At 55.0% G+C, this 18,587-nt stretch overlaps 2 protein-coding genes across 2 annotated transcripts in view; one reads left to right on the top strand and one right to left on the bottom strand.

Moving 5' to 3' along the window:
- TXNDC11 (thioredoxin domain containing 11) overlaps nt 1–6,327 on the top strand; it is a 64,993-nt gene extending 58,666 nt beyond the window's left edge. The window contains 2 exon segments of the mRNA XM_017890678.1: nt 1,233–1,313; nt 5,569–6,327. Coding sequence (XP_017746167.1) covers nt 1,233–1,313; nt 5,569–6,211 — 724 coding nt within the window. The 3' untranslated portion in view covers nt 6,212–6,327.
- SNN (stannin) lies at nt 6,250–16,899 on the bottom strand. The gene is made up of 2 exons (XM_017890679.1): nt 16,785–16,899; nt 6,250–9,434 (listed from the first exon to the last, which is right to left on the bottom strand). The coding sequence occupies exon 2, from the start codon at nt 9,347–9,349 to the stop codon at nt 9,083–9,085; it is 267 nt and encodes an 88-aa protein (XP_017746168.1). The 5' UTR covers nt 9,350–9,434; nt 16,785–16,899; the 3' UTR covers nt 6,250–9,082.
- Between the last annotated feature and the right edge of the window lie 1,688 nt (nt 16,900–18,587).

The following is an 18,587-nucleotide window of genomic DNA, read 5'->3' as shown; positions in this document are numbered from 1 at the left end:
TAGTGTTCTATACCACTTGTTTAGAAAGGAACACTAATGTTTTAGGTAGGCTGGCACAGGTGAGACAGGAGTGCTGTTTTGTTAGTAAACTTTTGGTAAATGGTTTTCATTTGGTTATGCCTTTTGTTGTTTTTTTGAGATAGGGTCTCACTCTGTTGCCTAGGCCGCAGTGCAGTGGTGCAATCACGGCTCACTGCAGCCCCAACCTCCCAGGCTCAGGTGATTCTCCCACCTTCCCAAGTAGCTGAACTGCAGGCATGTGCCAGGATACCCGGCCAATGTTTTGTAGAGACAGGGTTTCGCCATGTTGCCCAGGCTGGTGTCCAACTCCTGGGCTCAAACAAGCCACCCACCTCGGCCCCCCAAAGTGCTGGGTTTACAGGCGTGAGCCACTGTGCCCAGCCTGGTTGTGCCATTTTTGAAAAAGGAAATTTCATCGTTTTGGACAAATACATGGCACTTACCCCACCCTCACTCCCCCCAGTTATGCTTTCTAAAAACTTATGTCAAAGTAATGATTGAAAACATGTTCATCTTTTGTATGTACTGTTTATGAATAGTAGCCCCTCTGCAAGGAGGATGCAGTCCCTTCCATCAAGGATGCTGTTGTGGCCCCATGTCTGCTCGGCCTGAGTGTGGGCGCTCAGCTGTGTGCCCAGCTCTGTGCCAGCTGCCCGGGGCAGGCCTCTAGAGCAGTTGCAGTTAGCTCCCACAGTGATTGAGCACAGGCTGGGTGAGTTAGTACATATGTCACTTTCTGTGTTAGAAAATTAATGTCAAATTTGCTAAGAAAATAGGCTCTTTGTGGCCTCTATCCAGATTTACAACATAAAGAGGGTATAATTTTCCATCTTGAGAGAGGCTTGATGTATTTTGCTCAATTATTTCCTTTCTTTTCCCAGAGCTATTCAGGGATTAAAATACTTAGTTAGATCCTGTCAGGTGAGGAGTGAACGACTCCCTAGGTGTCAGTGTGGCATTTTCTGCGAGTTCATTTTTACTTTCAGGACATTGCATTGCCACTCAGTGGAAAGCGTCCACATAGTGGAATGTTGCATGTCTTGGGAGTACCGGCGCCCAGCTCACACCTGGTAGTGTACTCATCGAGAAGGGGCTAACCCAGTGTGGGGTGTAAAAAATGCACCAGGTTCTTGAAGTTATCTGAGAAGGTTCTTTCAAGTTGGCGTTTCTTGGGCTGATCTTCTGCCATTTCTCTTCTTTTCCTTTGCCAGGATTGACGTGTCTCAGAATGACCTTCCTTGGGAATTTATGGTTGATCGTCTTCCTACTGTCTTGTTTTTTCCCTGCAACAGGTAATGCCAAATTTTTTTCACTAGTGGGCAGTTGGGATTCTTTTGTGGAGGTCTGAAATTGAAATGGGTTTAAGATGTAAATCATTCATTATGTTCAAAAAATGTTCCCTTAGGAACCAGGCGCGGTGGCTCACGCCTGTAATCCCAGCACTTTGGGAGGTTGAGGCAGGCAGATTGCTTGAGCTCAAGAAGTTGAGACCAGCCTGGCCAACATGGTGAAACCCGTCACTACAAAAAATACAAAAATTAGCGAGGCATGGTGACTTATGCTTGTAATCACAGCTACTCTGAGGCTGAGGCACGAGAATCTCTTGAACCTGGGATGCAGAGGTTGCAGTGAGCCAAGATCACATCACTGCACTCCAGCCTGGGTGATGGAACGAGGCTCCGTCTCCAAAAAAAAAAAAAGTGTCCTTAGGGGCATACAGTAAAAGGGTTGTAGTGTCAGGATGTTATGTGTGGTATGGATCTTTTAAAGGTTGTTCTTCTCACAGCCTATCTCTTACCAAGCTTGAATGTGGCCGTGAGAATTCTTAGCTTTTCATGGCCTATGTGAACATATGGAGGACGCAGAGACTGACAGGAAAAGGCCCCATGTTTGTGTGGGGTAAAACAGCAGAGAATCTGTGGAGCTCTGCCTGCCGCAAGCCTTCCACATGCTTGTCTCTCAGTTGGCCTCCCAGCAGCTCCTCATCCTTCTCGTACAGAGGATAGGGTGGCTTTCTTACTCATGGCACATCCTTGCCTCGGATTCCAGGAGCCCTGCAAAGGGGCTTTCTCCCGTGCATGCAGACTGCTGTGAACGTCTGCCATGGGGTTGTCGCTTGATTTTTTCACGCTTGCCTAATCAGTATTCCAGGCACAGTTCTTAACAGCAACTACCCTGAAAGCCCCGGCAAGCAGGACATTAACGAGGGGGAGCGGACTTCCAGTTAGTGAACGTAGATGCAGATGCTTTAGGGAAAAAAGAAATTAACTCTTGGTCCTTTAGAGCCTAATACACTGGATGTTTGCTCCCTTTTTATAGGTTCCCTTTGGTTTTTAGAAAGTTTAGTCCTTTTGGGGACCCACTTACATGGCTTTGACAATATCTTCTCCCCAGGGAATGTGTCTGTGGCATCATTTAGGGGGTTCCCTGGCTCGCATTTATGACGTTTGCTGTTTTAATTTCCTGCCTGCCTTTTGCGATTCAGCTTGTCATGTTTCTCTAGGAGAGTGTTTCCTTCGTATCTATTGAATCATTCCCTTGGTTTTTGCTTTGTATCTCAAAGAATTTTTGCTGGAATACTTCTGTGGTAGTAGGGTCTTGTCATGCACTAAAAACAGAATGTGACTCACCCTTTCTACTGCCGACTGAGTTGTGATGAGGCTTTTTCTTTCTAAGAAGTGTTTAAATTACCACATAGTCCAGGAATCATGGATATTAACACTAACAGTTTCATCTGTGTGGGACAGGAGTTGAGCATGTAGTTTAATGACATAAAATTTTTTAATTCCAAGCATAGTTTGAAAAAATATTAAAATCTTAGTACTTCATGCCTTTTAATGAAGAAGTTCTCAGCAGCTGGCAGAAACGCATCTGTGTAGAGAGACACAGGCAGAACAGGTGGCAGGGCGGGGCATCATCTGGAGACCTGCGTCTGGGCTGAGTGACCTTCGTTCTTAGGCTGCCTGCTGTGGGAAACGTGAAGATGAGCGCATTTCTCCAGCCCCAGGCTGGGCACTTGCTGCAGCCCTCACCCTTGTCGTTTCTAAATCTCGAACATAAGAAGGCGGTCCACTTCTCTTTTAATGTAAGGAGGTTGGTAAACCAAAGCTTTATGGCTTTGGAATGGAATTTTCTCATTTCCTAAAAGAAATGGTAGAAGTAAAGTATGCTCTTCATGAGCTGGTCCCAAGTGAGTGTTTAGTTTAGCCAGAAGGTAAATGGGCAGACAGCGTGAGCTGACAGCTTGCAAAAGAGGAAATGAAAAAGGCTGTTTGATAACATGTAATAAGACCTTTTTCACTGTCCACCTGCTTATGCTATTTTTAGTGAAAAGAACATGAAATTGTATATTTACTGTGATAAAATAGAAACTTGTACATGTGCTGGGTGGAGATGTTCACAGAAGAGAAAGTGTTGAGGTGTTAACATTGATGACTTCAGAGGAGTGAGATTGCAAATGATTTGAAGGTGCTGCTTATATGTTTCTACATCCCTTGCAAATTGTCTACAAAGAGCACGTCTTAATTTATAAAAATCATGAAGGAAAAAAATGCAAGAGCCTGTCCTTGGGAGGAAGAGGAAGGGGTGGGGCCTTGAGGGAGACATAGCCTTCCTGTGCAGAGGCGTCTCAGAGCCACTTGCTCCACGAAGCAGGTGCTCTTCCAGCCAGCACTTGCATCAGACTCTGTGTGACATTTCAAAATATAGGTGCTCTGACCTGGCCCTGGGCCAGGCGATGAAAGGGAAATGGGTGCCCCTGTCCACCAAGAGACTCTGATGTGTCCCAGGGGAAGAATCACACTTTTTTAGAGGTGTACCCTGCCACTCCCTCAGGGTTAGAGTTGCATAGACATGGGGACCTCTTCCCACCAAACTTTCACATGACTGCTTTCCTGGTGGTAGACTGTTGACATTCTGTGTCCCTGCTACTTTCCCAAAGTGTGGCAGCATTTTAGCATGCCCAGTAGGGACATTCATGGAGAGTGCACCAAGACCTCTCAGTTAGCAGAGAGCATGCTCACAGATGTCACTGTCCTGTATATGCCTGGAGGTAGACATCCTGAGGGACCTTAGGTGGCAGCTTTTTCTGGGGAGTAATTCACCTTTACTCTGCCTTATAAGACCAGGCTTGTGCCGCAGAACGTGGGGGGCAGGTCCAGCATCTGGTATTTTTCCATGGGCCCACTTGACAGGGCCACGATGTGTTTTCACTTGTTATGGGGTTTATTTTCTATTTTTGAGACAAGGTCTGACTCTGTTGCCCAGGCTGGAGTGCAGTGGTGCAATTACGGCTCACTGCAGCGTTGAACTCCTGGGCTCAAGTGATCCCACCACCTCAGGCTCCCAAGTAGCTGGATCTACAGGCATGCGCCACCTTGCCTGGCTGATTTTTTTATTTTATTGTTTATACAATATATTGTCCAGGCTGGTCTCAAACTCCTGGCCTCAAGTGATCCTCCCGCCTCAGCCTCCCAAAGCACTGGGATTACAGGCACACAACAGCACACCCAGCTTTGTCATTTGAATGGCTGGGATGCCCCACTTGAAGAAAGCTTGTATGTTAAGTAAAACTAAGCTTTAAAGGAGGGGATGGTTAAATGCCTACCCCAAAATTATAAAACAATTTACGGCCAGGTGCAGTGGCCCTGGGCAGCCAGGCTCTGGAGTCCCTGCTGTTGACTTCCATTCTGTTAACACCTGAGGGAGACAAACCCGGCTGCTGCCGACCCACCTCATACCTAAGTGCATAAAGCTGGTAGTTTTGATCGACTGCAGCAAGACTGTACAGGCACAGGTAAATAGATATGTGAGAGAAACATCATCAGACGATTAAATGACAAGTTCTGAAGAGGAATTTTCTAGATCTCTAGATCAGGACCTGGAACAAAGCTGTACGGAAAACCCTTTCCTTATTCTGTGCTCTCAGGGCCGGGCAGCCTGAATTCATAGTCCCTTGGTTGGGCTGTTTGCCAGGTATCAGGTTGCCAGGTATGAGCCAGATGTACCCGGGGAGTGGGGGTACAATCACCCCCAGTTGAGAACCCCTGCCTTAGATAATGTGTAATAAATGCTTGCTGAAGAAACAGACTATCTTTTAAGTTCTTCCTATTTCTCTGGGCACTGTCAGTGGGCACAAGAGGGACATAGGTGGGACAATCCTGCCTCCCCTGGACGCTCTTCCTGACACAGCCGCTGGGCATCTCAGAGCACACAGAGGCCCCATGCCCACACACTCCTGGGGCCCTGCATCACTGGCTTTAGGCCTGGGCCTAGGAGCTCTTGTCTTTCTTGGAAGGTGTGGGTGAAGCTGAGCTCTGGCTTCAGGAACAGATAAGCCATCTTAATTGCAGAACGAGCATATGGGACAGCTTCAGCTTTGTAGAGAATTTCTTGCCCAGGCAACATTTTCCTCACTTTCAGTAAGTAAAATCCATAGAATGTCTTTTCTTGGTGAGAAGTAGATAGCCTGGCCTCAGGTACAGTCTGCTTTTGGACTAATTGTGTTGGTGTGACTCCCATCTTTGCTTCCTTTCCCTTTCTCTCCAGAAAGGACCTAAGTGTGAAATACCCTGAAGACCTCCCCATCACCCTTCCAAACCTGTTGAGGTTCATTTTGCATCACTCAGACCCTGCTTCCAGTCCCCAGAACATGGCTAACTCTCCTACCAAGGAGTGTCTTCAGAGCGAGGCAGTCTTACAGCAGGGGCACATCTCCCACTTGGAGAGAGAGATCCAGAAACTGAGAGCAGAAATAAGCAGTCTCCAGCGAGCACAAGTGCAGGTGGAGTCCCAGCTCTCCAGCGCCCGCAGAGATGAGCACCGGCTGCGGCGGCAGCAGCGGGCCCTGGAGGAGCAGCACAGCCTGCTCCGCGCCCACAGTGAGCAGCTGCAGGCCCTCTACGAGCAGAAGACACGCGAGCTGCAGGAGTTGGCCCGCAAGCTACAGGAGCTGGCAGATGCCTCGGAAAACCTCCTCACCGAGAACACATGGCTCAAGATCCTGGTGGCAACCATGGAGAGGAAACTGGAAGGCAGGGATGGAGCTGAAAGCCTGGCGGCCCGGAGAGAGGTCCGCCCCAAGCAGCCGGAGCCCTCAGGCACCCCCCAGCTCCCTGGCAGTTCCCCTCCACCTGCCAACGTCAGTGCCACACTGGTGTCTGAAAGGAATAACGAGAATAGGACAGACTAACTTTTTAAATGACGTGAAGAAATCAGAGGTGAAAATTGTACATTGGGAATATATTTATGCAAATTTTATTGAAATTTATTGTAAATAAAGATTTTCTCAGTGGTCTAGAAAATCAACTTGAATGTCATTCAGCATTTATTGAAGAGAGATGACATCCCTTCCACTTATTGCACAAACTTGGTAGCTTTGAAACAAAAACAGTAGCACAGTCCGTTTGTAGATTTGTCCAAAAAATTAGTCCATATTTTAGTGGCTCAGTGTCAAGAGTTCCCTCCCTATCCCCCCACTGTTGCTTCTGCAGTGATACGAAGGATGAACGCTTAATTTCTTGATTAGTCAGAAAACTTGAATACAATAGTTGGGCATTCAGAAATAATTTAAAGAGAGGTCATAACCTACTAAGCCATTTGAATGTGGCTCTGGTGTCTATGCTAAAAAAAAAAGCTATTGAAAAATAAGAACAGTGAGAGCTATGATGTGGTTCACTAGTTGTACAGCCATTTTCATTTTTCCTCCCGAAAATCCCCCCAGTGCCTCACTGAGCCCCTGACCTTCACCCAACACAGCTACCACGCTCAAAATGGGCCTGATTCAAACTCCCAGGTACGTCCCTGCCACCAGGGAGTGGGATCAGAAAACCTCCAGAAGTGAAACTGATGAGAAAGTGACATTTAATCACTTCAAAACCGAAACTTCACTGGCAAGGTCAAAACCACAGGCCAAGTCTGACAGTCGAGCACTGGTCAGTTCCAGGGGTCAGGCTCGGAACCTGAAAATGCAGATCCTAGCTGCTCCTATGTCCCTCGGGTGTGGAGGAAAGAAAAACAGCCTAGGTGTATGTGCTGGCTGCGGTGAGAGTAGAGGTAGAAAGCCTGGAAGTTCTGAAACGTGAGGGGATGGATCATACACCTAGCCTTTTTTCACTCACCAAAGCAAACCTTTTCCCCCATCTTCCAGTCGGCACCATTGGAACTTCTGTTGTCCCTCCTAGACCTCGTTTCAGTGGCCCCCACCACATGTCCTGCCCACCCAGCCTGCGGGGCTTCTGCTGACATCACGCCTGCCCCACCACCACCTCTTCTGAACTTGGCCACACCATGAGTAGCCAGAGGTGTTGCCTCTCCTGCTTCCTACGAGCTCTCAAGAGCCCAACTGAGGTGTTTCATTACGACCTTCTGCTCAGATGGCCCAGCCATCCGTCCCTCTTCCCACCCCAAGCTCCTACTTAAATGTTTAAACCCCCAATTTAGGTGTATGCTGCTTAAACAAAGGCCTCCCTACTTCTCCCGCCCTCGGGGTTCCAGAACATGGATTCATTCAACACATATTTTAGAAGAGGCTTAGGTGAGGCCAGAGGAGGTGCCTTTAGTCTGAGCAGGAGGCCAGAGCTCTGAGCTCAGGCATTAAGGGCCAGTGCTCTGTGGTTAAGCCCGGGCTGACCTTCCATCTATTACGGGGATGGCCGGCATGAGTCATATTTGAATCATAAATAAAATTAGTATGTGCTTATGGTGGTGGGATTAAAAATCAAAGTGAGCTCACTCACTGAAGTGTACACAAGGGAGGCCTTGAAGACAGGCTGTGGAGATGCTAGCTCACCTGAGAGCCACCTGTGGGACAGACAAGTCCTGAACTTAAAGTTCACCTCTGCCCTGCCCCGGCTCCCTGCCGCAAGCACAGGCTGGCAGGAAGCAGTCTGGTGGCTCTTGTGGGAATGTGCACGCGAGAAATGTTCCCTGGGTCCTAAGTGCCTTCAGAGCTGGGTCAGGGGACTGGAGACCCGCTGAGGAAAGTGAAGTCAGGACCCCATAGGCGGGCAGTCATCAGAGAGGAAAGGAAGCCAAGTGATGTAAAAAGGTAAGAGGAAAAACAGAAAAAAGACAGAACCTCAACAGTCCCCTCCCCTCCAGTGCAGAAAATAGGAAACACCAATACAAAACCTAACAACCTTTTCTCTTTGCTGGGCCAGCTGGGTTTCAGACCAAAAGTAGCCACCACAGGTTCTACGAGGACCACAGCAATTTCAGCGAAGCCTGCACTCGGGGTGGGGGGCTCGGCATGCTGAAGACCAAAGCGGCAAGAAACTGCTCTGCTACAAGGACGCTGGCAGTCTCTGGGACACGTGCCCTGACTCGCCCTTCACTGGCTCCCAGGCAGGTCCGGTAGCTTCCCTGCAGTAACTCCACTCAACAAAACTGCTATTTAACAAGTGAGTCTATCTGGAGAAAGAACAGAGGGGTGTGGGGGGTGTGGTTCTTCTTCCACCCATGACTAACCAAGCAGAGATCACCCAAGCACCCCAACTGGTCAGCCACGAGACCCCAAACTGGCATCTCATTTCCTTGATATACACACAGATGGACACACATGAGACCCTTGCCGAGTGCAGCGTGGGCCTTTACAAGCCTATGACCCTCCGGGGTCTTGACTCAGCTTGTCATTAGTACAGCCAGAATCAAACCAGTCCCGTGTGCGCTAGATGATATTTTTAAAAATCAGCAAAAGGGCTTAAGCACGTGCTTCCAGGGGCCTATTTACAGTTCACAGGTTTGTTAGTTCACGCATTACAGTAGTAGCTCCATCAAAAACAGGCTCAGCTAGACATTCAAGTAACAAAAGCGCTACAGGGCCATGAGCCCCAGCAAGGTCAGGCCTGCCCAGTGCCTGCAATGGGCAGCCTCACCCGGAGGCCGAGGGGAAGCCCAGGACAGCCAGGTCCCCAGGCGTCAGTGCATGCGATGACGAAGCCCGCAGAGGCCATGCCAGCAAGTGTCAGCCCTTCCTCTCAGACAGCAGCGCGTCCGTGTGGTTTTGCCCCTCCCAGCGCCTCTCGGCCAGCTGCAAACAGGACCAGGAGCCTCGCATCCTGGCTCAGCCGTGGACTTCCGGGCCGTTGGGAGTCATCAGCTTGGCCTTTCTCTCCACGCACGGTCCCTTGGCCGAATACTGCACGAGCAGGAAGGGTTCCTTGGTCTCCCCATCCCCCACGATGCTCTCCTCGTCCTCTGACTGGCTGATGCGCTGCAGCCGCAGGTAGCACCAGCAGCCCAGGATCAAGGCCCCCAGGGCTGCGATGGCAATGAGGATGACGATGACTGTGACCACGCCCGTGGTGGGGCTGTGGTCCATAATAGACATGGTCAGTGCTGGGGGCTTCCTCGGATGGAAGCGCTTTGGGGGTGGCCACTCAGTGAGGCTGGAACTCAGGCTGGACACGGGAGTCCTGAAAGACAAAGCAGGTTGACGAGCTGCGGTTGGCACTAACACGTGGTCTATTTTTAATTGTTCTCAGACCTGCCCGTCCCACTCTCACCCTGCCAAAAAGCATGTTGGCCGGCGTTCGAAGGTGTCTGCTTGCCCGTCCTCACCCAGCTCCTGCTCATGACCTTTGAAACCTCAAGAGTGCTGCTCTACCAGGCAGGCGAGTCACCCTCGCTGGCTGCAGAACACTGTGACAGTGACAGCTGCAGCAAAGAATGCCAGAGGGCCAGGCACGGTTCAGGTTCTTCTGCTGAAGGTACGCCTTTGGGAAGCCCAGCCCCCCACTCAGTGTTCATGACCACTCAGGGACTGAGGGGAGCCAGGGCCTCCTAATGGCCAAAGATGGGGGTTTGAAAGCAGAGAAATGGCCAGGTGCAGTGGCTCATGCCTGTAATTCCAGCACTTTAGGAGGCTCAGGCGGGCAGATCACTTGAGCCCAGGAGTTTGAGACCAGCCTGGCCAACATAGTGAAACCGCGTATCTATTAAAATACAAAAATTAGCTGGGCATGGTGGCACATGCCTGTAATCCCAGTTACTTGGGAGGCTGAGGCATGAGAATTGCTTGAAGCTGGGAGGCAGAGGTTGCAGTGAGCCGAGATCGTGCCACTACACTCTAGCCCTCCAGCCTGGGCGACAAGAGCAAGAGTCTCTCCAAAAAAAGACAAAAAAGAAATGACATCAGTCCCTCTCCCAAAAACAGGCATCATATACGGAACAGGCAGGTCCTTTGGGGACACCTGTGAGAGGGTATAGTGGACAACAGCCTTTGTCACCAGACACTGCAGCTGGCCTGGGAAGACCCCTGGAACACAGCACACTATCTGAGAAAGAAGCTGGGCAGCAGAGTCCCTTGTGTGGTTTGGACGGAGGCCAACCAAGCAAGCAACAGGGTAGAGTGTCCTGGGAGATGAAGACAGGCACTTGGGAGAGTTTTGGGGAGGCAGGGAGGGTGGGACAGAGGCTCCCTCCCTGATGGCGCTTAGCATCTAGTGCAGGAGCCAGACTGCAACTGGTTAGTACCCCAAATACCTGTCACTCGCAATGCAGGGTGCCATTGTCAGGAACACAGTGACTAGATGGCCAAGATGCTAACCTGGGTGGGCAGGTGAGAGGCAGGGAGGTGGTGCTGATGGGGAAGAGTGTTCCTGGCAGGGAGCAGAGTGAGGGCTAAGGCTCTGAAGGCGGAGAGGGTCCCCCCGCAAGTGCCAGGAGTCGGGGCACCAGCTGATTTGGGTGGGGGCGGGGACGAGGCCCCTCCCAGGCCAGGCCAAGCCTGTGCTCCGCATATTGAAGGAATGATGCCAGAAGTTGGAGGGCTGGGACCACCATCTCCACCTGGCCAAGCCACGGAGTTCACCCGTGGGTGGTCCTGCTGAGTGGCTGAGGACAGTGTGGCTGTGGAATGCACATAAGGTCTAAGAGTCCCCGGCTCCAGGCGCCCTGTCAGCCCTCTAGGTGACACCCAAGGCACAGCCAGTGAGACTGCTGAGGCCAGAGCTTTGCCTCTGCTGCCCCGCAGTGCTGATACTGGCAGGTTCTCTGGCCCGCAATTTCTTCCCTCTCCTGCCTCACTCGGCACAAACAGAGCAAACACTCACTGCGCCCAGGGTCAGTGAGGATGAGGACAGGCCGGGGACGCCTTCAGCACAGGACTGGGCGTGCGGTCGTCAATGACACGTCTGGCTTCTTTTTGTTCCCTTTGGATAAGATTGACATCAGCACAGGCAGACGGCACTGGAAGATTTTCCCTCCAAACAGGGTCAAACCTGCTGCGTCCTTGAGGAACAGCAGCCTTCAGAAGAAATGATTCTTACCCAACCAGGAGTTTCCCCAGAAGCCAGGTTTGCCTGAAGGTCAAAGGCAGCTAAGTCAATGCCCCCAGCGTCTGTCCAGCGACCAGGCCCCGGGAAACGGGCAGCTTCTGCAGAGGCCCTAGGCAGAGGAGGCGCCCTCCCTCCATCCCACTGCCTTCCCCCTGACTCCAGGAGCCAGGCTGCTACAGGCACTAAGGATCTCCCTGTCTACCCTCAGGGGCCACTGCAGCCAGGACACCTTCCAAGTCCTCACAATGACCTGCAGGACCGAACACTACACATCCCCAGTATGCCCTGCTCGCCAGCCATGCTGACCCCCCACGGACCCTCCCACCAGGCCCTGGCCCAGGCAGTTGCCCCTGCCCAGAATGTTCTGGCGGCTTATCCTTGTTCAGTGGTTCTCAAGTGTGGGCCACTCTGCCCCCACCCTGGAGACATCTGGCCATGTCTGGAGCCAATTCTGGTTGTCACAACTGGGGGCAGGTGGCAATCCTGGCATCTAGGAGGGAGACCATGGATGCTGCTGGCACCTACCGTGCACAGGGCAGCCCCCACCACACAGATGGCCTGGCTGGAGAAAGAAACCCTGACCCGGTTAACATCAGCTCTGGCAGGGAAGCCTTCCCAACCCGGAAGTCCGGGTCAGGCTCCTTCCCTCCGGAGCGGTGGCCTTGGCGTGTAGCCTTGGCTTCTGGAGCATGGCCACCTGATTAGCGCCCACCTCCCCCTCTAGCAGGCCATGAGCTCCCCAGTGGCCCTGCTCTGTCTCCTGCATGCACAGACCACCCTGGCCTCTCCCCTGCCACCGTTCTGTCCCACAACCCCACTTAGCTGTTCTCTCACGCCTCCAGACTGGACAGGGGACCCCTCTGACCCCACAGACAGCCTGTCCACCATGGCTGGGTGAGTCTGTCTACACTTGTCCCAACCAACCTCTGTGTTCTCTCCCTGCAGGGAGAACATCAACCTGCCCTGTGCCTCCCACCTCCCGCTTCCCTCTCCCCTGCACCTCTGGTCCACAGGGCCTGCTGGGGCGCCTGCCCTCCCCTGGGGCTTCTGGACAGGAAGGCAAGTCAGTATCAATTCGGAAGGGGAAGTGTGTGTGTTTGGGGGTGGGGGTGGTTCAGGGACAGGAAGTAGAAAATCAAACAATGGCACCATGACCTAGGGTAGGCAGGGCAAAGCCAGGTGGGCAGGCCAGGAGGCACGTGAGTTCAGTGGCCACAGGACTAGTGAGGAAACTAAGGCACAGACAGCCCCAGCTGAAAGGGATTCTCTAAGAGGAGTGGTGACCTCAAAACCCTGTCTGCCGCCCTGACCCCAGGCCAGGAGGCATGGACAGGGCCAGATGTGGGGCTCTGCCCCCACTGTGAGCACAGAGCCTAGTGACCGAGCCACAGTCACACCTGGCCTGTGGTCTGGCCCTCCCAAGTGCATATCTGTTCCTTCATTCACTCAGCAAATGTTTCCTGAGAAACTATCTTTGCAAAAATGAGATGGCGTTATCCCCACTCAGAACCCTCCCCAGCACAAGAGAATCTAAGCTCCCTGCCTCCCCAGGCGTCCCCACACCCTCCGCTGTGAGCCCACGCTCCCAGCTCTGCCCTGACTGCCCCATGGCTGGCACCTTCCTATTCGGGACTTTCTCAGAAGGCGCCTCTTGCAGGCTGCCCTCCCATACCACTGGCCCCAGACGCCCCTCCTCCCACGCCCCACCACTACAGCCTTGCCTTACTTCATTTGCTCTCCTTGCTATCTGCCCTTCTCTAGGCTCAGGGCTGTCACCTGGCTGCTGTCTCACTCCCTGCACTGGACTCCAAGGCTGTCCAAGGAGGGCACCGTCTGTCCTGCCCACAGCTGTACCCCTGCCCTGCATGGGTATATGGTAGGTGCTCAGTAAATGTCTGTTGCGTGTTCCCACCCTGCAGATACAGTGATGAGTTAGAGGAGACCCTGTTCTCACAGGGATCATAGGTGGGGGGTCCCTGACACCCTGGCACTCCCAGGACCCTGAGCACAGGTCCCCATGTTCTGTCCCAACAGACTCAGAAAAGCCGCAGATTGAGTGGGAGAAGGCCGCAGGCCAACTGTGGGGGTAGAGCGGTGAGTGCCAGTGGATTCGGGCAGGCCTGAGTCCATGGAGGGGCAGCTGGCTTCATGCTTGCTGGCAGGCAGGGAGGGAAGAGGGTGGCCAAGAAGCAGAGCCCAGGGAAACTCAAAGCGCGGAGGGCAGCAGGTCTCCACAAGCCCCTGTGCCTGGCTGGACCCCACCTGTCTGCTCTTCCCTTCTAGCCCCTCTGAGCAAAGCTGTGTCTTGCAAGCTGGGTAACCCCTCGCCCTGATCCAGTAAACCCCACAGGATGCAGGGGACAGGGACGGGCCACAGTTTGGGTTGGGGGGATGCCCAGGCTGGCACATGGGAATCCTGACCCATCCAGCAACCATCATTCCCACCAGCATCTGATCCAGCAAGGCTGCGGCCGCCTCTAATCACCCTAGCATCTCCATCTGGCAGGTGAGGAAACTGAAGTGCACGCAGGGAGGTGAAGCAAAAAGCCAGAAGGCAGGATGGGAGCCCAGAGGGGAGCCCGGCAGAGCCAAGGGGGTGTCTTCCAAGTGCAGAGGGGCCAGGGGCTAGGGGCCAGAGCACAGCCTGGGCCTTCGATCTCTGGGCAGGCTGGAGTGTCCCCTCTGCTTGGCATTTGAAGCCCAAGGCCATCTGGATCCCCCAAACACACACCCTCCTGCTCCATGTGCCTTCAGTCCTGCTATCCTCTGCCAAGGGGGTCCTGACTCTCAGATCCTACCCACCCACCATAAAAGCAAGCTCCAAGGCCCAGGCTCTCCAGAACCCCCTGCCCCTCAAACAACCCCAACGGGGTTCAACTGCAGCACAGGACACGCTCTGTCTTCCGACAGAGCCCACACGTGTCCCATGGAATAACAACAGCAAGACAAGCCTGAGCCATGCCATGTGAGTGGGGGCCCGCACTGCCCTCAGCCACTCCCCACAGCTCCCCAAGCTTGCAGGTGTTACTGACACTGTCCTACCTGGTTTGCCAAGGCCCACAGAGATCAGTAACTGGGACCCGAGGAGCATGGGGGCAGAGCCAGGGGTGAACCCCACTCCGTCAGAGCCATTCAAATGGACAGTCCCTGCCCCAGCTACCAGTGAGGGGAGGGGTATCCTCCTGTCCTGCTCTCCCTCCTAGGGCCCCGGCTTGTCTGAGCCTGATCCCACTCCAGAGGCCACTCCACTTGCTCTAGGCCCGGGGGGACCACAGCCTGCGGCAGAGCAGGCTGAAGTCCCCTCCATCCTCCCAGCCCAGCACTCACTTTTGTGGGGTGCTTCCTCCCAGCCAAGCAAGCTGCTCCTCTTGGCCTCAGTTTCTCAATGTGCAAAGTGGGTATGAGTCCCTGATCTCATCTACCAGATCATGGGGAGGATAAGAAGTGGTAAGAAAAGTGAAAACAAAAGGGCCATGAAGTCACCTAGGTTTGCATGTCACCAGCCACACCTTCCTGTGTGCTACAGGAGGGACAAAGGGAGAACACTGAGTCCGAGGGACCCCCAAGCCCACCGCCAGGACCAGGAGGGCACAGAGCCTGGCCCAGGCCCAGTGCCACAAACACCCCTTCCCCAGGGACACGCTGCCTCCTCCTAACTCAACTGGGCACATCACGAGCATTACCGGGCTCACCACCAGCAAAACACCCCCGCCTGGCAGCCGCCACCTCCTGAGGCTCCTCGAGAGATGCCAGGAGGGCTGCCCTGCTTACAGGGGGTCAGCCATCCCCCCGGAGCTTTCAACACTGCCCCCATAAACCCACCTGCCAAGGGTGCCAACATACTCTTCAGCGAACCCCAGTTCACAAACCAGAAACATTTCCTGCCCCAGGTTCTGACTGGGAAAACAGGGTTGTAGGGAGAAGAGGGCACTGCTGGACACAGCCAGGACAAGGTGGGATGTCCGCTCTGCCCTGGGCCCTGGGCAGCCAGTGGGACACAAGGACGCATCACACAAGGCCCTGGCCCCCCCGAAGCCAGGACCGAGAACAGTCGGATGCCAATGGGACTGACACTGATGGGGCTGTGTCCAGCTCTCTGGCCAGTGTCACCTCATCCTCCACCCCGACTCATGACACCCCCATCCTCAGAAGAGGAAACTCGCTCCAGAACCCCCTAGGTTCCCCAGTGGCAAAAGAGGAAGCGGGAGCCGGCAGAGCTCTGATCCGGGACTGCCCCAAGGTCAGTCGGGGTCTTCCTTGGCCCAGGCCAGAGGCTCATGCCCCCACCCTGTGAATCACCCGCTGGTCATTTTCACAGGCTGGCCCAGAGTTGGCCTGTTTGGCCAAACAACTTTGCTGGTAGATGCCGGAGAAAGTTGGTGGCAAGTATATGTGCCAGACACTGAGATAAACAGCTCACACAGACGTCTCCTTTCTGCCTCAAGACAACCGGGCAGTTGAGCTATTACTGTTCCCTCTTGGCAGATACAGAAATCGGTGGCTCAGAGTTGTTCAGTCCATTGTCCAAGGTCACACAGCTCAAAAGTAGACGCTCAGGGATTCAAACCCAGGCAACCTGCATCCCAAATCCCGCATTTCCACCCTGACTCTAAAATGCCACATTCTCCCCACCTCCTCTCCCGCATGCCTGAGGGGCCGGGGACAGGTGACCCCCATTGTGGCCCTCGCTGGGGCGGGCTGGGCGACCTGGGCTGGGTGCTGGGGACTTAGGGGTGACAGCGCCCCGGCGGCTCCCAAGTGCTGAGCGCGGGCGGCTAGGCAGGCGCGGTGCCAGGCGCGCTCCACGCACCCTCCCGTTCAGCCCAGCCCGGCGCCGCCGGCGTCTCCCCCACTCTACAGAGGAGCAAAGCGAGGCTCCAGGGAGGAGGGGGCTCGGCCCAGGGGTCGACAGCTGGACGGGGGACGGCAGCTGAGGAGGTAGCTCGAGTCGGTCCGACGGGGGCGGGGTGTGGGACGGGGACCACGGGACCCAGGCATGCCCACGCCGCGCAGCCAGTGCCCATGGAACTGGGCGCCCAACGCTGCGGCCCGGCCTCAGTTTCCCTACCCGCGAGACGGGCGCCGGACGTCACCTGGACCCCTATTCCCCGGAGCCCTTCCCGGAGCTCCCAGAATTTTGAAGAACCCCGAAGTGCCGGGGGAAGGCGGGCGGGCGCGTAGCTGCGGACGGGCGGAGGCTGCACGGGCGGGGGCAAGCGGACCGCGATCCCCGCAAAGCGGCCTCCGCCCCCCGCCGCCTCCTTTGTCCGGATCTCGCCGCAGCGCCGCTGACAAAGAACCCCGGCCCGCGGGCGCGGCCCTTGGAACGGACCCTCCCCCGAGCGGCCGCCTGCCCGGGCCGGGCCCTCCCGCCCGCAGACCCCGCCCCCGCCGCCGCGCGCGCCCTCCCCGTCTAGCCGGCCCCTTCCCGCTCGGGCCCCCGCGCCCCGCCCGGCCCGAGCGCGCGGCCTGCCCCGCCCGGCTTACCATGGCGCGGCCGCGGCCCGGCCCGATCGCCCGCAGCAGCCCCGCGGGCCCGGCTCCGCCGACCGGCAGGCAGCAGCGCACTCGGACGCAGGAAGCCCGCGCTGCGGCGGCGGGGCCCGGCACCTCCCCGGCTGGGCGGAGCCTCCCAGAAGAGGCCACATGGGACGTCCGCGCTGGGACGGCGGGGGCGGGGCGGGCCGGGGCGGAGTCACGTGCGCTCTGGGTCGACGGACGGTACAGGGGTGCTGAGCGCGGCGGGCGGGCGGGCAGCTGGGGGCGGACGGGGGCGGGGGCGCGGGCTCGGCCCTGGAGAGCGCGGATTGGGCGCCCGTGGGTACGGGGCCCCTCTACAGGAGCACTTCCTCCGCCAGCCTCATCCTGACCCCCGCAGGCTGCCCTGGTCCCGCCCGCTTACAGCAGAGGAAACTGAGGCACGCCGCACCGAAGAATGCTGCATACTCCCCGGGAGCTGAGAGTGGTGGGGAATCCGGGGCAGGGGAGAGGCTAGACCGCTGAGGTGAATGACCTTGCTTCCAGAAAAAGCTGGGAATTCATTTGTTCGCGAATTCATTTATGTATCTATCATTCATCCGCCCAGTCAGTCGATGGCGGAACACTGACCACGTGCCTGCCACGCCGGTCGTCGTGGGAGCAGCCACGAGCTAGACAAGGTCCAGGCCCTGACGAAGCTCTCATTCCTCTGCAGAGTGGGGCTGTGAGGCATTTGCACCCCTCGGCCATCTATAATCATGGTTATTTTTAGCATGATAACCCGGTGGTTTGGCCCCCACCAAATCCCTGCCCTGTATAAACAGCCCAACACATTTTATTAAGATGACTCCGGAAGAAAGAATCCTCCCATTTTACAGATGAGGAACCCGAGGCTCCAAAGAGCTGAAGTCCCACAGCCTGCTCCTGACGAAGAGGGGGCTTGAAGCCAGGCCTGTCTGCCTGGGAAGACAGGGGCGCCAGTTACTGGAGTAATCTCCACTCATCCACCCCAAAAAGGCCATCAGCGAGAGGACACCCCCGCCCCGGGACCCACAGAAGGTGTGAGGGTGGGTCCTTCTAGGCCTCTGTGTCCCAGGGTTCTTGAGAAGACAGGAGGGGGTAAGGTCGAGGTGGGACCGCCTTCTGGGAGCGTGGGCGTTATTTGCTGGAAACGTCTTTCCCATTCTCAAGCAGAAGCCTCTGGAAGAGCATGGAGGGTTGGGCTCACGAGGCCAAGGTAGCCAGGCCCTCACTCCCTCCACTCAGCCTCGCTGGGTTTTCTTTCCTGCACCCGGTGCACCACGGCTTTTCCACCGCCAGGCCTTGGCCTACGTGGTTCCCTGCAGCTGGAACTCTTCTACTTCATCTTCCCGATCTCAGCTTAAATGCCCCTTCCTCAGGAGGGCCCTCCCTGATTGCCTAGCCAAGAGTAGCTCCCTTGGGGTTTTCGTTTTGTTTTGAGACGGGGTCTTGGTCTGTCACTCAGGCTGGAGTGCAGTGGTGCAATCACAGCTCACTACAGCCTCCATCCAACTCCTTCCTGGGCTCAAGCCATCCTCCCACTCAGCCTATATCTATGAATGTGGGCAGATTTGACAAAGCAATTTTTTTCCTTTTTAGAGACAAGGTCTTGGTCTTGCTCTGTCACTCAGATTGGAGTACAGTGGTGCAATCATAGCTAATTGTAACCTTGAACTCCTGGGTTCAAGCAGTCCTCCTACCTCAGCCTCCCAGGTAGCTGAGACTACAGGCGCATGCCACCATGCCAGGCTAGTTTTTTAATTATTTGTAGAGATGGGCTCTCTCTTTGTT

This window comes from Rhinopithecus bieti, unplaced genomic scaffold (assembly GCF_001698545.2).
Source record: "Rhinopithecus bieti isolate Rb0 unplaced genomic scaffold, ASM169854v2 scaffold_19459, whole genome shotgun sequence".
Taxonomy (NCBI): domain Eukaryota; kingdom Metazoa; phylum Chordata; class Mammalia; order Primates; family Cercopithecidae; genus Rhinopithecus; species Rhinopithecus bieti.
This window is presented reverse-complemented; position numbering and strand designations above follow the sequence as displayed.

Bases quoted from the DNA above. Each gene is read 5' to 3' on its own strand.
- SNN (XM_017890679.1), bottom strand. From the start codon at position 9,349: ATGTCTATTATGGACCACAGCCCCACCACGGGCGTGGTCACAGTCATC.